This window comes from Gopherus evgoodei, chromosome 10 (genome assembly GCF_007399415.2).
Source record: "Gopherus evgoodei ecotype Sinaloan lineage chromosome 10, rGopEvg1_v1.p, whole genome shotgun sequence".
Lineage (NCBI taxonomy): Eukaryota > Metazoa > Chordata > Testudines > Testudinidae > Gopherus > Gopherus evgoodei.
The window spans coordinates 61,990,074-62,012,109 of record NC_044331.1 but is presented as its reverse complement, the minus strand read 5'-3'; the positions used below and the strand labels follow the sequence as shown (position 1 = coordinate 62,012,109).

General features: G+C 39.5%; 1 protein-coding gene across 1 annotated transcript in view; it reads left to right on the top strand.

Moving 5' to 3' along the window:
* GRIN2A (glutamate ionotropic receptor NMDA type subunit 2A) overlaps positions 1-22,036 on the top strand; it is a 273,638-nt gene that overhangs the window by 181,936 nt on the left and 69,666 nt on the right. The window contains exons 4-6 of the mRNA XM_030579010.1: positions 16,019-16,224; positions 19,926-20,094; positions 20,221-20,374. Coding sequence (XP_030434870.1) covers positions 16,019-16,224; positions 19,926-20,094; positions 20,221-20,374 — 529 coding nt within the window. The remainder of the gene's footprint in view (positions 1-16,018; positions 16,225-19,925; positions 20,095-20,220; positions 20,375-22,036) is intronic.

Genomic DNA, 22,036 nt, shown 5'->3' with positions numbered 1-22,036 from the left:
TGGACCATGAAATCTGGTCCTCCCCTGTGAAATCTGGTCTTTTGTATACTTTTACTCTATACTATAAAAATACCCTACACTATAGGGTAAAAGTGTACAAAAGTACATAAAAACAACAAGGAGTCTGGAGTCACCTTAAAGACTAACAGATTTATTTGGGCACAAGCTTTCATGGGTTAAAAACCCACTTCTTCAGATGCATGGTACATTTGTGTGTTTCAGACTGGGGGTCCTGACCCAAAAGGGGGTTGCAAGGCTATTGTAGGGGGAGTCCCAGTATGGCTACCCTTACATCTGTGCTTTTGATAGCAGCGGCGCTGCCTTCAAAGCAAGACACCCAGCCAGCAGCTACTGCTCTGCAATTGCCCAACTCTGAAGGCAGCGCAGAAGTAAGAGTGGCAATAGCATGACTCCTTTACAATAGCCTTAAAAACAGCTAGAAGTCCAGTGGCACTTTAAAGACCAACAGATTTATTTGGACATAAGCTTTCGTGGGTAAAACCCCCACTTCTTCAGATGCATTGAGTGAAAATTACAGATATAGACATAAATGTATATTGGCACATGAAGAGAAGGGAGTTATCTTACAAATGGAGAATCAATACTGAAGGCCAATTTAGTCAGGGTGAATGTTGTCCACTCCCAATAATTGATGAGGAAGTATCAATACCAAGAAAAGGAAAATTGTTTTTGTACTGAGCCAGCCACTCCCAGTCCCTATTCAAGCCCAAATTGATGGTGTTAAGTTTGCAAATAAATTGTAGCTCAGCAGTTTCTCTTTGAAGTCTATTTTTATATTTAAAAAGTGACAGAGTCCTGTGGCACCTTGTATTCACCCACGAAAGCTTATGCTCCAATACTACTGTTAGTCTATAAGGTGCCACAGAACTCTTTGTTGCTTTTTACAGATACAGACTAACACGGCTACCCCTCTGATGCTTGACCTCTGATACTTGTTACAATAGCCTTTTGGGTCAGGACACCCAGCTTGAGAAATGCTGAGTCTTAAGGGCTTTACATGTTTATATTTTTCTATTTTTAAATACATATTCATGGTTTGTTACAATACTGTGAAATTTAAGACTTAAATATCTGAAACAGTGAAATTCAAGATTTTTAAAATGCTCTGACCGTTACATTTATGAAAATGGATGGTGAATTTGGGAGGACCCTATTTATAATAGGGCTTCTATATTGTGGTTTCTCCTTCCACCTTTGCTCACTAGCTTGGTCTACACTGGGTATGTCTGGGTCCAGTTCTGTTCAATATCTTCATAAATAATTTAGATAATGGCATAGAGAGTACACTTATAAAATTTGCAGATGATACCAAGCTGGGAGTGGTTGAAAGTGCTTTGGAGGGCGGAATTAAAATTCAAAATGATCTGGACAAATAGTCTGAAAGAAATATGATAAAATTCAATAAGGACAAATGCAAAGTACTCCACTTAGGAAGGAACAATCAGTTGAACACATACAAAATGGGAAATGACTGTCTAAGAAGGAGTGCTGCGGAAAGGGATCCGGGGGTCATACTGGATCACAAACTAAACGTGAGTCAACAGTGTTACACTGCTGAAAAACAAACATTCTGGGATGTATCAGCAGGAGTGTTGTAAGCGAGACATAAGTCGTAATTCTTCTGCTCTATTCCAAGCTGATTTGGTCTCAGCTGGAGTATTGTGTCCAGTTCTGGCCATCACATTTCAGGAAAGATTTGGACAAATTGGAGAAAGTCCAGAGAGAGCAACAAAAATGATTAATGGTCCAGAAAACATGACCTATGAGGGAAGATTGGAAAAATGGGTTTGTTTAGTATGGAGAAGAGATGACTGGGGGGGGGACGGACGACAAATAAGTTTTCAAGTACATAAAATGTAGTTTCAAGGAGGAGGGTGAAAAATTGTTCTCATTAACCTCTGTGGATAGGACAAGAAGCAATGGGCTTAAATTGCAGCAAGGGAGGTTTAGATTGAATATTAGAAAAAACTTCCTAACTGTCAGGGTAGTTAAGCACTGGAACAAATTGTTTAGGGAGGTTATGGAATCTCCATCATTGGAGATTTTTAAGAACAGGTTGGACAAACACCTGTCAGGGGTGGTCTTCAGTGCACAGGACTGTACTAGATGACCTATTGAGGTCCCTTCCAGTTCTTCACTTCTACAATAGCTTTACTTTAATTGTGTACCCTACATTATACCTGCTTTGGACAGGAACCTTGTTGTCTTATGTCTGAGGCACCGTGTGCACCAGCTATCTAAGTAACAAATGCTAATTTTATATCCATGAGGTTTGCCATCAGTTTTATTAACTGCACAGGATAACTCTCATTTCTTGAATCTGCTTAGGCTTCCAGTTCAAACTAGGCACACTCTGGCACAGTACTCCTTGTACTAACATCATGGCAATTCATTTGCATGGTTACTGAACGGGAAAAGAGGATTTTGCCTATTTATAATTACAACCGTTCGCATTACATTAGTGCCTAGAGGGCCCCAACCAAGACTGGGGCCTTGTGGTGCAAGTCACAGTACAAACACATGAGACAGTCTCTGCCCTGAAGAGCTGACAGTCTAAATAGCCAAGAAAGCCAACTCATGAGAGGAGACGCAGACAGAGAGATGCAGTGATGTACCTAAAAATCACTCAGCCAGTCAGTAGCAGAGACAAGGATAGAACCCAGCTCTCCTGACTCCCAGGGCCACGCCCTGTCCACTTGACTGAAAGAGCTGCCCCCCTGAACAAAAGTTAATGGAGAATCATGCAAAATTTTACAAGCCTTGGGTTGTCTAGAAGAGACACTTGATTTATGCATAGTTACAAATGACAGATAATGGTTTTGTTTTAACCCAACTTTACTTTTAATTAATTCATAATTAGTTTTGTTGTGTCTTCTGTTAAAATCCTGACAGTGTTATTAATCTGCTCTGTAATTTAGCAACAGGGGAAGAGAAGCAGACACACAGGAAGAGAGTCTGGGTGCCCACAATCAATTATAGTCTGTATACCACATATGCACACTTTTTATCTATTCTAACTGCTGCTATGAAATCTTGTCAACTGAGTTGTGGTGCTCCCACACCACTTCGGTTCAATAAATGTCGTCCTTTCATAGCCTTAATTGGGAACAGGATAGAGTAATCATGTTAGATCTTCTATTCCAATGGAGGAGGGGGTAAAATAAGCAAAAGCAAATCCTGCAGTCCTTATTCAGTCTTCATTCATGCCACAATAAGGGACTAAGGACTGCAGGATTTCACACGTGTACACTAATACCCTGCTCAATGTTAGGATAAATTAACTATAGTAATAACTCTCAGCACAGAACCTTTCATTTTCAAAGCATTGTAATAATATGAACTAATGCACCCCTTCGAGTAGTATTCCCACTTCATTCTTCTCTGTTATACAAGCTCACTCTATTTTGTTTATGTGTTTCAAATCATCAGGACCTGATATAGATGTCTAGACTCTTCAATTTTAAGTTCTAATTCTGTGTATTGTGATGCCAGCAAGAGTACATCGACATTACCCGCTGGATCGACAGGTAGTGCTCAATCTATCAGGGATCGATTTATCGCGTTTCATCTAGACACAATAAATCGATCCCCGAACACATTCCCTGTTGACTCCGGAACTCCACCAGGGTGAGAGGCGGAAGCGGAGTCGACGGGGGAGCTGCAGCCATCAATCCCACGCCATGAGGATGGGAGGTAAGTCAAAATAAGGTATGTCGACTTCAGCTACGCATGCTATTCTCGTAGCTGAAGTTGCTTATCTTATAACGACCCCTCCCCCACAGTGTAGATGAGGCCCAAGATCAATAGGGAAAGTGAATTAGTAGCATTGGGCTTCAACTTAATCTGCTGATGGCAACAAGTAGCAATGTTCACTATTTCTGTTTAGTATTCCCATTTATGTATTTGACAATATTTTGCATAGCCTACATTTTGACAGTCGTTATGGCTTATTCATGCCTAGCAGGATGTACACTGGCAGAGAACAAATGGCACCGAACATACATATTTATGTTAAGACATCAGAATGTTGGCTCTTCTGTTGGAATATCTTTTTATGTTCCTGTTAAGAATTAATGGTGACAATTTTCTTCTTGATGGTGATAACCAAGTATTAGTGCTGTACTAAGTGATGTAAGAGGCTTACTGAGAGCTGAAGCAGTACTTGTTGGACTCACACAGTCCTCACGTGTGAGTTGTCTGTTGTGCTTGGAGGCCAGCATGGTTAACTGTGAATGGAAGCTGAAATAGCTGGGGTCAGAATGGAGAAAGGAGGAGATAGCTACAGAGCAGCTGACAGGGAAGAATATAGAATGTCCTATGACTGAACCATATGTCTTGAACCAGAGATAAGCAAAGAACAACTCAGCTGGACTCTTTCCTGTAGTGCACGGTCTGATTAGTAGAAACAATCTCCTCTTGTTCCTATAATTGATCACAGTGATGAGCAGATTGAACTAAATCAAAGTCCTGGAAATGAACTGCACAGCTTTCTTCTCTGCTGTAAGGAATTGGCAATCAAAGCCTGGTTGCAGTGCTCCTTATTGTAGGACCAGATTTATATTGCGATATTTTGTGCTTCTGAAACCAATCTGTGCAGCCCAGGTCTATCCAAATGGCAAATTTGTCATACTACAAATGCCTCTGCAATAGATTGGCTTTCGGCTCACCTTCATGGGCTTTTGATTGTAAACCCATGTGCTTCTAGCCACATGGAGTGTGTTCTCCTGGCAAGGAAGTAAATCCTGTCACAATTCAGCAGAAATGAAGCTGAAACTACTGTCAGGCTCTAATATCTGCTGCCCTCAAATGTGGAAAAGGGAGTAAAAAATGTCCCTGCTGGTCTTCTTGTTTTCCCCTTTGTCGTCTTAAGAAGAGACTGTCTCTGAAAGTGCCCTTTGATAGACTAGCAACATCCCGTATGCTTTGCTCTCCTTTTCTGTGGAGGGAGGAATAGAAGAACCCAGCAACCCTTCACTGGAGAGTGAGGAAGAGGCATTTAAGGAGTAGGCTACTTGGTGAAGGAAGACCTGGTAGCTGCAGCATCAGGCTATAAATTTCTGTTTGTGAGTCTTGATTAGAATCCTCTCTTAGCAAGTCTTACAGCAGAGCACTTCCACTGCCTTTCATATTGCTGAGAATGCAGCATCTCATTCACTCATTGAGTAGAATTATATGTGTGAAATCATTCTATCATATTTTTCTTTCCTACAATTGCTCCTTTTCTTATATTAAAAGGAAGATTTTTAAACCAACATCTAAAGAAACCTCCAGAAAAATCATATACTACCCTCTGAAATGAGCCCTAAGTACTTCTCTGATATTTATGCTTAAACTTACAAAATACACTCAATTTTGCAACTTGATATTTTATCCTACAATACCAAACCATTATTCATCCACCAGTTCTTATTAGTATTTTGCATTGCATAATATCTTCATGGATTTGCTATCTTCACTGCACAGTTTATTATGTAGAGCCTTTCTCCTGGTTAGATGTTTAACTCAGATAATTCTTGGAGCATATTTTCTTTCAATTTAAATTCTAATAATGCGCATTAGAGTGCCAGAATTGGTCTGTGCAAAGAGAGAAACTGATATAGCAGCTTAGTAATTTGTTTTCTTCTTAAAAGGCCCTTTGGCAAATGTATGCTAATTAAGAGCAACAAACCTATAACAAATATACTGGTAATACATGTCCCTTTTTTCATGTTTTAGACTGATAGCTAATATGCCTATTTTTGTCAGAATATATTATGTGTTTACATACAAACTGCACTCTATAAAATGTTAGATTTCCCTTGCATTGGTATAGATCTAGTTAAGCTACACTTTAAACCAGCAGAACATGTTTCTTGACCCAATATATTTCCACAGGTCCTTGATGGAAGACTACTACCGCCCACTTCCCAATGTACAGTCTCCTCCCTCAAGCACGGTATTCCTACTGCTACAGTATTGAAAAGCTTTGAAGTTAATTCATTCATAGCTGAGAGATCATCCCATGCTTTTGAGGTTCTATATCCAAATGTATACATATCAAATGTAGTTTAGCTTTTAGAGAATAAACATTAAAATAATGTTGCATCAGAATATACAGGGTCAGTGTAGTGTACCTTTGTCAGTGATACACCAATCAAATTGATGTATTTTTTTTGTCTTTTTAAAAGACTAACCCAATTCAGCTCAATAGTAGATTTTCAGACTTAATTGGAGGGTGAAGTTTCAAATGCCCTTTAAATCAGTGGGTTTCATATAGTTAAAATCAGGCATGATCAGGTATTGATAATTGTAAAAAAAAAAATCAAGTCTGTGCATTATTGCATTGAATTGCAAACCATTATATGCAATTGCATACAAATTGCCCAGCTTTGGCAAAATATTTCCCTATATAGTAAATGCTCAATTATTTAATTATCTACTACCCAAGATGTGTTTGTTCAATGTTTGTAAAGTACTTAAGTCCCTCACATGAAACCTTTTAAGTGCAAAGGGTTGTTAATAATAATAATAATTAATAATAATAATAATAATTAATAATAAAAAAAAGAATCTGATTAGAATGACAGACCAACGTACTGGGTTTCCCCCAATAAAAGTTTAAAATTAGTCAAAAATATGGCTTCAATATGAACAGTTTTTCCTCACTGAAATGATTATCTGAAAACAGTTACAAGATCATAATTAAAGTACATTATTCATCTCTATAGTAAACAAACAGTGGTCTCTGAGTAAAGATACTTTTTAAAATGGTAATATTTTCAGATAGGTTTTTAAAAAAACAAATGTCTCTAGCACCATACCTTGAAACTTATAAAATATACTCAAATTTGCAACTTGATTATTTATCCTACAATACTAAACCATTATTCATCCACCAGTCCTTATTAGTATTTTGCATTGCATAATACTTCATGGATTTGCTACCTTCACTGTGCAGTTTATTATGCATCTTTTGCATATTTCAGTTAAAAAGGAATGCATCCAAGCTAGGGATCACTACTTTGCAGAGGATAAGATCCAATACACCAGGGATCAGAAACCTTTGGCCCATAGCCTGCCAGTGTAAGCGCCCTGGCGGGCTGGGCCAGTTTGTTTAATTGCTGCGTCCACAGGTTCAACTGATCATGGTTCCCACTGGCTGCGGTTGGCCTCCCAGGCCAATGGGGACTATGGGAAGCGGCGCGGGCCGAGGGACGTGCTGGCCACCACTTCCTGCAGCCCCCATTGGCTTGTGACAGTGAACCATGACCAGTGGGACCCGTGATTGGCCAAACCTGTGGACACGGCAAGGAAACAAACCGGCCCAGCTTGCAAGGGGACTTACCCTGGCGGGCCGTGCACCAAAGGTTGCCAATCCCTGGTCTTGGTTATAAACTGAAGTGGGTGTAACCTACAAAGTAGAAAGATTTGGATATTATTTTAAAATATAGAGATGTGTGGTCTAGTGGTATGAGCACAATAATGGGAGCCAGGAACTCCTCAATTATAAGACATCTCTGATGCTGTCATAAACAGATAGTTAAGGGTTAATGTCTCTTTTACCTGTAAAGGGTTAACAAACAGGGAACCAAAAACACCTGACCAGAGGACCAATCAGGAAACAAGATACTTTCAAATCTCGGTGGAGGGAAGCCTTTGTTTGTGTTTTTTGGGTTTTGCTTTGTTCTCTCTGAGTCCTGAAAGGGACTAGACGTGCAACCAGGTTTCTTGCCAATCTCCCTGCTACAGTTCTTATATATTCAGAATAGTGAGTATTAAGTAGAAAAGGTGGTTATAGTCTTTTGATTGTTTTCTGTATTTGCAAATGTGTAGTTTGCTGGGAGTATTTTAAATTGTATTTTGCTGGGGGGAGGCTTCTCTCTAGTGTCTATAAGCTGAAAGACCCTGTAACTTTTACCATCTAAAATACAGAGACAACTTTTACTTTTTTTCTTTCTTTTTATTAAAAGGTTTGCTTTTTAAGACTTGTTTGATTTTTCCCCCCCGTTGAGGCTCAAGGGAATTGAGACTGTACTTACCAGGAAATTGGTGAGAGACAGGGAGAGAGAATGGTGGGGGGTGGGGGAAAACCTGATTTCTCTGTGTTGTGATTCAAGGAGTTTGAATCATGGTGATCTCCTAGTGTACCCAGGGTGGGAAAGATCTGGAAGGAAGAAAGGAGAAGGGGGGGAAATGGTTTATTCGCCTTTTGTTGTAAGACTCAAGGAATTTGGGTCTTGGGGTCCCCAGGGAAGGTTTTTGGGGGGACCGGAGTGCCCCAAAACACTATATATTTTTGGGTGGTGGCAGCTTATCAGATCTAAGTTGGTAATTAAGCTTAGAGGAATTCATGCTGGTACCCCATTTTTTTGGACTCTAAGGTTCAGATTGGGGAATTATACCATGACAGATGCTAACTAGTCCCAATTTTGACTTTGGTAAATCACTTAAGGCCCTGATCTGGGAAATCAGTTACATGCTTAAAGTGAAGTATGTGCTTAAGTTCTTTACTGATGTAGGAGCCTTAACTTCTCTGCCTCAGTCCCTCAGTCTGTAAAATGAGAATATTTATCTGCTGTACAAGGATGTGGTGAAGAAGAAATGTTTAAAGATTTAAAATAGTATTATTTAAAATTCTCATTGGTACTTATCATTCAGATTCTTGTTAACAATACTAATAATTCAACTTAATATACAAAAATGCAAACGAGAAAACTTCCAAAGTTAATTTTAATATTAAATCTTTCCTGCTTTTAATTAAATGCTTTAATTCTGTAAAAACTAAACAATATGCATGCCAAATGAAAATAAATAAATTAGAAAAAAAATGTGAATTTGAAATTCAGAGCCGTGGCTGATAAGTTGTGTGTTTTCATTAAAAACATATACTGTTCAGCCATCACACTGCTCAGAAGTCTAAATATCATGTGAAGATGAGAGCTGTTCACTCATGTCTAGCATCTTTGACAGAGCAATTCCAGTGTTTGTGCTAACTAATTCTTAATTAGAACTAGCAATATCCAGCCCAAACATTCCTCAAGAAGGTCAATCTGCAGGCATTTTCTAATTAACATTACACATCACCTACCATTCTCAAGTCACCAGCAAGATTTCCTGAGCATTTTTCTACCACTTCCTCTCATCATTGTCCCCTCATGCTTCGATACAGTATAGACTGACATCAGCTTGTTGCTGTTTGCCACGCTGGTCAGTGGAGAGCTTTCCAATAGACATGGACTGATTCCCTGATACTGCAGAGCCCAGCTGAAGTCAATGAGACCTTTTGGATGTATAGCAATCCATCTGGATGGGTCACAATGTGTGACTGAGACCTAGGAGTGTGTCTTACTTGGTTCCACTGATGAACAGTGCTGACATACGATGTCATCGCTAACTTTCAGGTTAGTTAGTTAATAAGTAACTAGTCTGACACTTAGAGTAAATCCGCTACCTGAATGTGACAGTTGTTATAGATACTGGGCCTAATTTTGAGGGGAGCTCAGCACCCCGCAGTTTGCACTGTCTTCATCTGCAGTTGTAAATGATCAGCACTTCTTAAAAATCAGCCCTCCCCCCTTTTTTACTCTCCTCCTCAGAATGGTAAAATGGCAATAACGATAATTGAAACATAGAACACTAAACTATGAAACATTTTATTTAATCCTCATCTTTATATGAACAAATAAGCTCAGATTCCAGCTGGCAGCTTGTAATTATATTTCCACATATGACAGAGATTCAGCAGAATAATGGGAAGAAGCAGTGGCTTGCCAAACAAGAAACCTTTTACAATTATGCAGCATGTTGTCTCTTCACGAAGCTATGTCTACAGGTGCACTGCCATATTCATAAGTAGGTAAATGCGACAGAATCCCAGCCATGTCCTCTTTCTATTTTTCTTACTGCTGTGAATAGACAGATGGGAGGTAGACGTCGGGTTGCCAACTTTCTACTTGCACAAAACCGAACACCCTTGCCCAACCCCTGCTCCACCCCTCTTCCGAGGCCCTGCCCCTTCTCTGAGGCCCTGCCCTGGCTCACTCCATCCCCCCTCCCTCTGTTGCTCACTCTCCTTGCCCTCACTCACTTGCTCATTTTCACAGGGCTGGCTCAGTGGGTTGGGTGCAGGAGGGGATGAGGGCTCTGGCTGGGAGTGCAGACTCTGGCGTAGGACTGGGGATGAGGGGCTTGGGGTGTAGGAGGGTACTTTGGGCTGGGACCAACTGGTTCAGAGGGAGGGAGGGGGATCAGGGCTGGGAAAGAATTTTGGGGCGCAGTGGTGGTGAGGGCTCCAGCTGAGGATGAAGGCACTAGGGTGGAGCTGGGTATGAGAGGCTTGGCGTGCAGGAGGATGCTCCAGGCTGGGACTGAGGGGTTCAGAGTGTTGGAGGGTGATCGGGGGGCAGGCTCCGGGCTGCGCTTTCCTCAGGCAGCTCCCGGAAGCAGCAGCATGTCCCCACTCTGGCTCCTACATGGAGGCACAGTGAGGTGGCTCCACATGCTGCTGCATCCACAGTCTCCACCTCCACAACTCTCATTGACTGCAGAGCTACAGAGCTGGTGCTTGGGGTAGAGGCAGAGCGCAGAGCCCCCGGCTGCCCCTACACCTATGAGCTGGAGTTGGGGGCATGCCACTGTTTACAGGAGCCACATGGAGCCAACACAGGCAAACCCTGCTGCGCCGCTGACTGGACTTTTAATGGCCTGGTCAGCAGGGCTGACTGGAGCCGACAGGGTCCCTTTTCGACCTGGCGTTCCGGTCGAAAACTGGGTGCCTGGCAACCCTAGGTAGATGCTGCTACTCTGTGCAGTTTTAAATTCTTATTATTTTTATTGCAATGTTTGCCACTCCATTTGACTGAAGTTTTAATCCTTTTGGAGCTCTCCCAGTACCAGCTAGTGGAGTTCATAAAATGGTTTCACCATAGGCAAAAATGTACATGATGTCTGTGTGCTAACACACCCAAGCACAGACACTGCTGCAAATGGGATTACATGCTGTCACTCGGCAGACAATCCCTTTTTGAAATGCAGCTCTATCATATAGATATATGGGATTATTTCCATGCACGTGAAATTGTTTTTCTCCCAATGGCCTAAATTCATTAAAGGAATCACATGGGGATAGGTTGTATTTTTGTCAAATTTCAAGCCGAAACTTTTAAAGTAGGATACAGAAGTCAGGATCCGAAATCCCCTTGATTTAGAATTTGGCACTATTAGGCTCCTTTGAAAAATTTAGCTTTAGTGTATAAAAGGCAGCCATTCTCATATTTCCTTTTAAAATTCAGCATTATTGATTTGAGTCCCTATGCATCCCAGGAAGGCAGAAACACAAACCGAATAGAAATTAGGCCAGGGAGAGCATGTGCTTAAGTGCTGCCCTGAATGGGAAAGGATTTAAGCATGTGCTTTGCTTTAAATTATAAACTCTTTGGTGGTGATGACAGTCTTTTATATCTATGTTTGTACAACACTTAGCATAGTGGATCCCTGCTGGAGCCATTGGACACTACCACGAAAAAATTTAATAGTATGTGGGATGGATCTCCACAAAATTAAATATAAGTAATTTATGGCTTGTAAAACAGGAGAACTAAATGTTTCTAAGAGCAGTATTAACTTCTACTGCACACTCTGATCCCCATCCGTAAGGTCACAGAATGAGCCATGGCAGCACAGCTGAGCCAATGATTTTGCTAATGTTGAGAATGGGTCCCCTGAATTTTCTGAAGATCTTCTTCCTGCAAGATTTTCAGGCCAGATGCCTGATTCTCCACTCAAGTCAATTAAGAAAAGCTTCACTTAAGTCACTGGAGAGAAAATGGGGAAAAGCCAGGATGACAACAGGCCAGTTCTCCAAAAGGTGCATCCCAGTAGTTTTGGGAGGATTGAATGTTGTGGGTTTTGTGCTGGACATCTGCAGTGTCTTTAGCTGGGAAAATTGAATGTAAGACTGAATTTGCGTAATTCATACAAAACCGATACTTCACTAGCTATCAGATTGTGATCTCTGGCCCTCAGAGTGTCAGTTTTCAATTCAAATTGAAATTCAATGCTCTTTGCTCCTTGAACTATTAGTTTAATTTTTAAAGATGACAAAACAACAATAGAATTTATTCTTTTAATTTCTAAAAATGTAGAAGTATCACCAAACCCTACTTTGCTTTCATAGTCTGGCCTAACAGATTGTACTGTTAATTCCAGCCTGTTTTTTTAGAGAAACAAATGTTTGTCAGATTCATGATTATGTTATTAAATGGTTTTCCCTAAATTAGTCAGGAATTGGGAAAAATTCCTAGGATGCATGTTAAGTGACTTGATAGCTTATTTGTATTTTTCATTATCATAGGGCTCAGGTAAACTGTGCAATTATATTTAAAGATACAAAGCAGTTATAAACAGTCTGAAGAGAGAATGCTATAAAAAGAGTTCACAAAATATTGAAATAATATGTTGAAATACTTGATGTTTGCATAGCAGAAATAGTCAAGATTGGTTGAGCAGAGACAGATATTGAGCCTGATTTTAATCTCTATTACTCTATTTTAAATCAGGACTGAAGTCACTTAAGTGTATAACTTACGCAAGATAGATCAGGATTGGGGCTATTGCCTTAGGAATGTGTGTAATTTAAAAAAAAATTGAATGAGGACAAATTTTTAAAACGAATTTGAAATTTAAAATTTGGCTTGAGTCTTCAAAATAGGCTAGAAATGATCAAATAAATAATTTATTGTAAAGTTAGAGGCTCTGATTGCTTGTTAAGCTTTTAAGGCTATTGCATTTCTAAGTAAAAGAAGTTAGAATACATTATTTATAATGAGAAATAAAACATGCACAACTGGAATTTGTTCTTGCCAAATATGACAAAATGACCTCGCCATTTTTACAGGTCACAGAAAAAAGTGAGATGGTTAGTGCTTTACTTCAGTCAGCTCTAACAATGATTTAATAGATCACTGCAATTTTGAGAACAGTAAGACTATGAGAACATAAGAACGGCCATGCTGGGTCAGACCAATGGTCTTCTCGCCCTGTATCCTGTCTCTGACAGTGCCCAGTGCCAATGCTTCAGGGGGAATGAACAGAACAATTTCAAGTGATCCAGTCCCAGTTTCTGGCAATCAGAGGCCAGAGTATGGGGTTGCATCCCTGACCATCTTGGCTAATAGCCATTGATGGAGCTCTCCTCCATGAATTTATCTAATTCTTTTTTTAGCCCAATTAAACTTTTGAAATTCACAGCATTTCCTGACTATGAGTTTCACAGGTTGACTGTGTGTTGTGTGAAAAGTATTTTCTTTTGTTTGTTTTAAATCTGCCGCCTATTAATTTCATCAGGTGCTCCTCCCCCCAAGCTTTTGTGTCATATGAAGAGGTAAATAACTCTTTCCTATTCGCTTTCTCCATTCCATTCATGATTTTATAGACCTTTGTTATTCCCCCTTAGTCATCTCTTTTATGAACAATATGTCTCTTAATCTCCCCTCATATGGAAGCTGTTCCATATCCCTAATATTTTTATTGTACTTTTCTCTGTATCTTTTCCAGTGAGGTGAAAACATTATCTAAAAGTTGTATCTTTTTGAGATAAGGTGACCAGAACTGTATGCAGTATTCAAGGTGTAGGCATTCCATGGATTTATATAATGGCATTATATTTTCTGTCTTATTATTTGTCTCTTTCCTAATGGTTCCTAACATTTTGTTAGCTTTTATAACTGCTGCTGCACACTGAGTAGATGTTTTCAGAGAACTTTCCACAATGCTTTCAAGATCCTTCTTGAGTGGGAACAGCAAATTTATACCCTCCATCATTTTATCTATATAGTTGGGATTATGTTTTTCAATGGGCATTACTTTGCACTTATCAACATTGAATTTCATCTGTCATTCTGTTGGCCAGTTTAATGAGATCCCTTTGTAACTTTTTGCAGTCAACTTTGGACTTAATTAGCTTGAGTAATTGTGTATTGTCTGCAAATTTTGCCACCACACTGTCACCCCTTTTTCCATATCATTTATGAATATGTTGAATAGCACAGATCAAGTACAGATCGTTGAGGGACCCTGCTATTTACTTCTCTCCACTGTGAAAACTGACCAGGTACTGATCTGTGATCGCTCTTGTCCCATGACTGCTTATTTTGCTTAAGAGCCTTTGATGTTGGACCTTGTCAAAAGCTTTCTGACCGTCCAAGTACATAATATCGACTGGATCACCCTTGTCCACATGTTTGTTGACTTCCTCAAAAATTCTAATAGATTGGAGAGGCATGATTTCCCTTTACAAAAACCATGTTGACTATTCCCCAACATATTGTTTTCCTCTATGTGTCTGATAATTCTGTTCTTTACTACAGTTTCAACCATTTTGCCTGGTTCTGAAGTTAGATTTACTGGTTTGTAATTGTCAGGATTAGCTCTGTAGCTTTTTTAAAAGTAAGCATTATGTTAGCAGCCATCTGGTACAGAAGCTAATTTAAAAGGTAGGTTACATTCCAGGGCTAGTAATGCTACAATTTCATATCTGAGTTCCTTCAGAACTCTTGGTTGAATAGCATCTGGTCTTGGTAACTTAATACTGTTTGATTTATCAATTTGGACACCTTAATCTTGGATAGTTCCTCAGATTGTCACCTAAAACAAATGGCTCAGGTGTGGGGATGTCCCTCACATTGCATTGGTCTTCATTGCAGGCAAAGAATTCATATAGCTTCCCTGCAATTGCCTTATCTTCCTTGAATGCTCCTTTAGTGCCTCAGTCGTCCAGGGGCCCATTGCCTATTTGGCAGGCTTTCCCCTTCTGATGTGTTTAAAAAAAATGCTGTTAGTTTTTGTGTCCTTAGCTAGTTGCTCTTTGATTATAATTTATTTTTTAATTTTTTGGGGGGAGGGAGGGCTACACTATTATACTTTTATACTTTACTTGCCCAAATTTATGCTCCTTTCTATTTTCCTCACTAGGATTTGACTTTCAATTTTTCGAGGATGCCTTCTGGCTTCTAACCTCCTCTTTACTCTCTTTAACCATGGTGGCATTTATTAGTCCCTCTTGCATTTTTTGGTAGGGGGAAAGAAACAATACATTTAGTTTTAGCCTCTATTATAGTGTTTTTAAATAGTCTGCATGCAGTTTGCAAGCATTTCATCCTCGTGACTGTTCCTTTTAACTAGCATCCTCATTTTTGTGTAGTTTCCCTTTTTGAAGTTAAATGCTACTGTGGTGAGCTTCTTAGGCATTTCTTCCCCTACAAGGATGTCAAATTTAATTACATTATGTTTGCTATTACTGAGCGGCTCCGTTATATTCACCTGTTATACAAGAATATCATTCTGATGAATTGATAATCAGTCCACACTTGTAATACCCAGAGAATGCTACTGCAAAGATTTCCAGATTGAAACCTGTCTGCTGGTTGTGAAGTTCCATTAATACAACTCTCTATTGTATTAGTGTTAATTTGTTACCTAGAAGGTGTCATTCTTAATAAAAATGCCAAGCTTTGAGGTGTGTATGTTGCTAAAGAATGCCTAAAGGAGAGAAGTGCTGGTAAGTATTGTTTTGTTTCAGAGAGTTATGCCAATAACGCTCATATAAAATTAACAGACATACATTTTGTTCCTAGATAGGAAACTCTTTGGAGCAGGGACAATAGCATAGCTGAAGGCACCTGTTGCTGCTGTAGTGCAAATATAATTTTTTTTTTTCAAAATGTTGACCATGTTATAGCTAAGAATTAAACAACAACAATCAATGTTGTCACTCATACTAGCAGACCTTTGTCTACATTTTTCCTCTTAAAAATTATATATCCTCAGTTGACTTGACCCTACTGGATTTTCTCTCTTAGTGTGTCAGCTAAATATTGCTAAACCAATTCTGATGGAAAATTAAGACTCTCTTTCCAATATAGTTTGTTGAAACTATGTACCAGTCCCCAAAAGTTACATCTCAAACAGCAACAGCCCCAAGCAAGCAGATGTCAGCAGTGTGTGTGTCTCCATGTTTCAGGTAGGAAAATGGGAGAACAAGACTCTGAGCCTGACGTATTCTGTATGGCCGAGATTTAGTTCTTTCGCAGACAGTGACCCTGATGACAACCACTTGAGTATTGTTACCCTGGAGGAGGCCCCCTTTGTCATCGTTGAGGATATGGATCCTTTGACAGAAACTTGTGTAAAAAACACTGTGCCATGCCGTAAATTTGTCAAAATTAAGTAAGTACAAACTTTTCTTGGGAAATATCTTTGTTTTCAAATACACCTGATCTTTAGCTGCTTCTTTTTCTTCCCATCAATTCTCTCCCTTGTTTCTTTTATTTTGCATTTTTTAAATATAAATCTATTTTTCTTTTTTTTTTGTTTCTTCTGCATTTCTTTGTTTTGTCCCACTATTCATGTTTTTGTACAAGTTTTTCCTTTTTGTGATATGGACTGTTACACACTTTAGCTTCTGATTAATGTTATGTAAATCATATTAAATCAATGTCTTGATAATAAATCACAGCAAATTCTCAATCATGAAGACTTAGTTGTTGAGTCATATGGAAATAGATTACACTACTGAGGGAAAGGTTATAATTTAACAGAAACTTTTAAAACTGATTTAAGAATGTCCAGCCATTTTGAAATGTTACTGATTTGATGAATCCTCTGACAGTGGCAGATATTGAAAAGATGTATTTTTGGTGTAATATTCTGTAAAGAAAGCTCTATGACACAGAATGCCAGTGTGTCATACTTCCCAGGCTCTATTCCCACCTCTGCTTGTGATTTTATCTGCAATATTGGACTTGTCACTGAGGCCGAACCAGTGCCCATAGAAGTCAAGTGGGAATAAAAATCTCATTGATTTCAATAGGTGTTGAATCAGGCCCTTAGCCAAGCTGTGCCTCTGTCTACACAGCTGCAAAAGCAGTGTAATAATAATGGCATTTACCTACCTCACTGGGATGTTATGAGGTTCAACAATGTTTGTAGAACTACTTTGAGATGCTGGAATGAATGGTGCTTTATAAGGATCCATCCAGAGCCTTCTGAAATCAAAGAAAGTATTTTGATTGACTTTAGTTGGCTTTGATCAGGCTCTAAACTTCTTGTTGCTGTTATTATATATTCCTACAACACCCTTAGTGTTACCATGGTGTCACGGGGTCAGCTTACAGCTAGGGGTTGTACCTCCTGGCCACTCTGGGGATTAGTTCCTTCCAGGTCTGGGGCTCCCTTCTGTTGCTCCTTGCACACCCAACCTACTGCTCGCGCGCTCTCTCTCTCTCTCTCTCTTTGACTCCAGCTGCTCCTTCTTTGTGACTTGACCCTCCACCCAGGCCACTGTATATTTTTCCCCTTCCAGGGTATCAAAATCTTTCCCTGCTAGCAGTCTCTGGCAGTCTTCCCATTCAGTACCCCACAGTGCCACTTCCTCAATGGCTGGCAGGGGAACCTGAGCCCACCCTCTACTCCGGGTTCCAGGTTCAGGGACCTTCTAATTTAGAAGCTAAGATCTGTTCCCTCCTTGACCTTACCACCTTTTCCCTCAGCTCTTTCCTTACCTCCTGGTTTCCCCAGGTTTTCCAGCTTCACAGCTCCTTCCTCCCAGAGAGTAACTGTAGCTGCAAACACACCTCCCTTCTCCCAGGTACTGATTGCAGTCTGCTTCCCTGCAGCTCCCTCTGCTATCAGCTTCCTGGTTTTATAAACTCTGCCCAGTTCCTTCCTCCTCAGCTAGGCTCCCTCATGCAGCCATAGGATTACTTATACGACCTGATTGCCCTCAGTCAGGGCCGGCTCTAGGCACCAGCGTTCCAAGCATGTGCTTGGAGCGGCCCTTTTCAAGGGGCGGCATTCCGGCTCTTTGGGGGTGGCACTTTTCAAAGGGCAGAACTCAGACCTTTATTTATTTATTTATTTATTTATTTGCTTCGGTGGCAGCACTCCGCCCCCCCCCCCCATTTTTTGCTTGGGGCGGCAAAAAACGTGGAGCTGCCCTGCCCTCAGCTGTGGCCTGTCTGGTTACCTGGCTTCCTTTTCAGCTTACATTAACCCTTTCAGAGCAAGTGTAGGGTGCCTATCAGACATGGCCTATCAGAACACTCACATTTTTGTAAATTGCTATGGTCATGAAATGTGCATTGAAGTAAAATGTAAGAGCAGAATTCTCCTCTTGAATCCATATGGCTTGTCTGAGTTTTGCTATTCTGCTTGCTTTTCATGCACAGAATTCTGCTTGATGCTGGTGGGAATTCTGTGTACTTCAAGAGGGCAAAATACAGGGCCCAGAGCCACCCTTGGAACTGCAAGGAGATTTTTCTCCTCACTTTCAGATTAAAACAGATTGTAATGATTTAATATAACTCTCATGTGGGAGAATTCCATAACTGAAGGCATAAGTGTGTGTCTCTCTCTCCTGTGGGAGCTGTTGCACTTTTGTCTAAATAATTAAATATTCACTGGGCCAAGGAGAGGGGCTGGCTTTGTGGCCTGGTGGTTAAGGCATGTGGTGACATGAACCTGGATCTCGCACCTCCCAAGTGAGTGCCCTCACCAACAGGTTATTTGCTGTTCTGGCTGATCTCTCTCTCTCACTCACTCACACACTCCCACCCACCGACCTCCGGACATGAGAAATCTTTCCAGTGAAAGTTTCATTGAAACCAATTTCCATGAAAACCTTTGGTTTTGACTAATTTACATTTTCTGAGGAGAAAGAATTAATTGAAAATTTTCCATCCAGCTCTAGTCAAGACCATACAAACCTCCCTACATAGGAGGACAGTATATTCCAGTGGTAAGGTTAATGGAATGGGAGTTATGAGGCCTATGTTGTATTACAGGGTCTGCTGTTGAACTTCTGTATGACCTTGGGAAAGCTACTTCAGTTTTATATTTTGGTTTCCCCATCTGATGGGGGTAATAATACTTGCATCCTTTTAAGTAGTGTGAAATTTATGTATGAAAAGCCCTCTATAAGAACTAGGTTTTATTTATTACTATATGTTTGAAATGAACCTTGTACTAGAGACATACTTTTGATATTTGTAACACTTATTTATAAAGCTCAGTTCAATCCTGCTGAGTCTTTTCAAAATAAGAATTTTATTGGCAAGACCTGCTAACACCATATAAAATGTCATATGTGCACTATTATTTCAAAATTGATCCAAGACAACAATGGTCCTTGTCAATTGCTTTGCAGTATGGCAAAATGTTTAATTAAGCCTCTTTTGCTCATTATCTGGCCAAGTTAGCCTCAATATACAATTCCATCACCACCTCCATTGAAGTCATCCAGTACTGAATTCGCTCAGTATGTTAAATCCCCGTTTCTTCCGATGCTATTTCAAGTACATCAGTAGTTTTAAATTGGATCCAGTGCTACCTTCAGCTATGTGGATAACCATCCCCCTCTTGTAAAACTGATTACAGGAATTTTTAGCTGGCTTACAAGATACATGGCAGGAGTGTGATATCGAACAATCCAATCTATTGCTAATCAAATCTATCTGTGGTATTTATAAGGTACTATCACCATCCTATGTAAATACTGAACAAATTTATGAAGAAGCAACACATTAGAAGGCAGAATTTTACCCCACTGTCTATATGTCTCGCTTTTGTACAGACATTCCCCGACTTACGCAAGTGTTCCATCCCGGAATGCCTTGCGTAACTTGAATTTTGCATAAGTCGGAAATGTATACCTGATTATTACACAAAAAAAAAACAAAACAACAGCATAAAACTATTTCTAGCTTATGGAACTTTTTCTGTAAGTGCAGATTTGCATAAGTCAGGTTTGTGTAACCCAGGGGGCATCTATATTCCACTTGTCTTCTGATAAATACAGTAAAACTTGCTGGTATGTAGCCTCTTCTGTTTTTCACAACTGAACTGGTTGGTTCTTTTTCTCATGTTAACAGCAACTCAACTAATGAAGGAACTAACATAAAAAAATGTTGCAAGGGATTCTGCATTGACATCCTGAAGAAGTTATCTAGAACTGTGAAGTTCACATATGACCTATATCTGGTGACCAATGGGAAGCATGGCAAAAAGGTCAATAATGTGTGGAATGGAATGATTGGTGAAGTAAGTTCTGTTAGGTAAAAGAACTCTTAAGTAAAAACTTGGCAAACAAGCATTTTGAATTCATTTGCAGAAATATGGTATACTATACATGGGTAACATTGTTGATTTCTTGTCTTTCTGGATCAGGTGGTCTATCAGAGAGCAGTTATGGCTGTGGGTTCTCTTACAATTAATGAAGAGCGTTCAGAAGTGGTTGACTTCTCAGTGCCATTTGTTGAGACTGGGATAAGTGTCATGGTGTCAAGGAGCAATGGCACGGTGTCTCCATCTGCATTTCTAGGTGTGTTTTGTTTTCTTCCTTCCAGATCAGTTTAATTGCATTTCCATAGACTTTGAGAGATTTTGCTATATATCACCAAGAATCTGATTGCATTGTTCCTCATTATTTGCTATATTATGTTTCCAAGTTCTAGTATCTTTTACAAATGGTAGCTCACATCTCACCCAAAATACATATCTTACCAATAGTCATACAAACTAGATCTTTGTGAAAATCTACACCGATTGTACTTAAGTTCCTGTTGTTTAGAACATTCCTACCTTTTCAGAGATTTAAGCCTCTTTTAGACCTCTCTTAGATTTAAACATGAGAATCAGCACTATCCCTCCTAATGGAAAGCTCTTGCTTTGTAAGCATGACTACTGTGGGTAAGTTACATCCACCACCAAATTTCTTTTGCTGGTTTTATCTTTGAAATTCAAGTTTGTTACTTCCCTTTCAATAGCCTATGTTCTTCCTTCCAATCAACTTATGCACTTGGTGGTATCATTTAACACACGCAGAATATTTTTCTAATATATTTTCCACCAGCCTGTAAGTTTTGCTGAGGCTGCTTTATTATTAGCTGCTCACCTGGGGAGCTCCTCATGACTGCGTTGGACCCATTATATTGTAACCATGTGTCATTTATTAGTTATTTATTCTATATTTGTTTTTCAATGCTGCTTTTTGCTCTTTTTAGTTTGCTTCTGTTTATATTTTAATCCTACACCTCATCACCAGACTGTTTATATTATTTAAGAACATTCTGCTTAAACTATTGTTTATAGCCCACCTTAGCTGCATTGTCCTGTTCTGCCCTTTGCCTTATTTCTATTTAACTAGTTTAATTTGAGGTGTAGTGTTGCTGACAGTCTTGAATGTTTTCTGTTCAATATTTATTTCTGTTCAGAAACATTCTGAGACGTTTCAGTACCTCTAAGAGAACTTCTCTAATATTGTACAACATGTCCTCCTGAGTGTATTTCAAATTATATCTTAACTAGGTTCTCCCAAATTAAAACTTATTCAGCCCATGTCTCTTTTTTTTTCTCAAAGCAACATCTAAAATTATCTCTGGGTTCTCAGTACTCCTGGGTTCTCAGTACTCCTTTGCCTTTAAAAACGCATCCTAATCCCCTTTAATTTTTACGTTGCTCTTATGCCAATTAATATGTGAATAAATAACACAATATTTATTGTAAACACAATCTGGGTTTCTTAAAAGGGCTCCCCTTATCTACTTCCAGACTGACCTAGAAGTCTCCAATATCCCTTAAGAAACTCTTGTTCTTTTGCGTACTTGCTACACTATTTCAACAAAAATATTCTCATTACATATGGGTATGATCCATCTTATTTAAATAAATAAATTTCAGTCCAGGACACTCTCTCTAAATAATCCCTGAAAACATGTAATTCAGATTTAGTAAAATTATTGCTACACTTACTAAGAAGCTAGTCAAAAACTACTACTACTTACCTTAAGAAACCTGTTCTGAAGATTAAAAACATAACTTGTGAGAGGACATCTTTGCATGTGATGGAAACATGTAGAGATGCGTGCTCAATGGAAGAAGAGGAAAAAGTAAAATAAAAAATTCCCTTCACGTACTACCCTCGAAAGAGTTGAAGGTAATCTTCATTTGTAATAATTATGGACATAAACTGGTTCTCCAGACA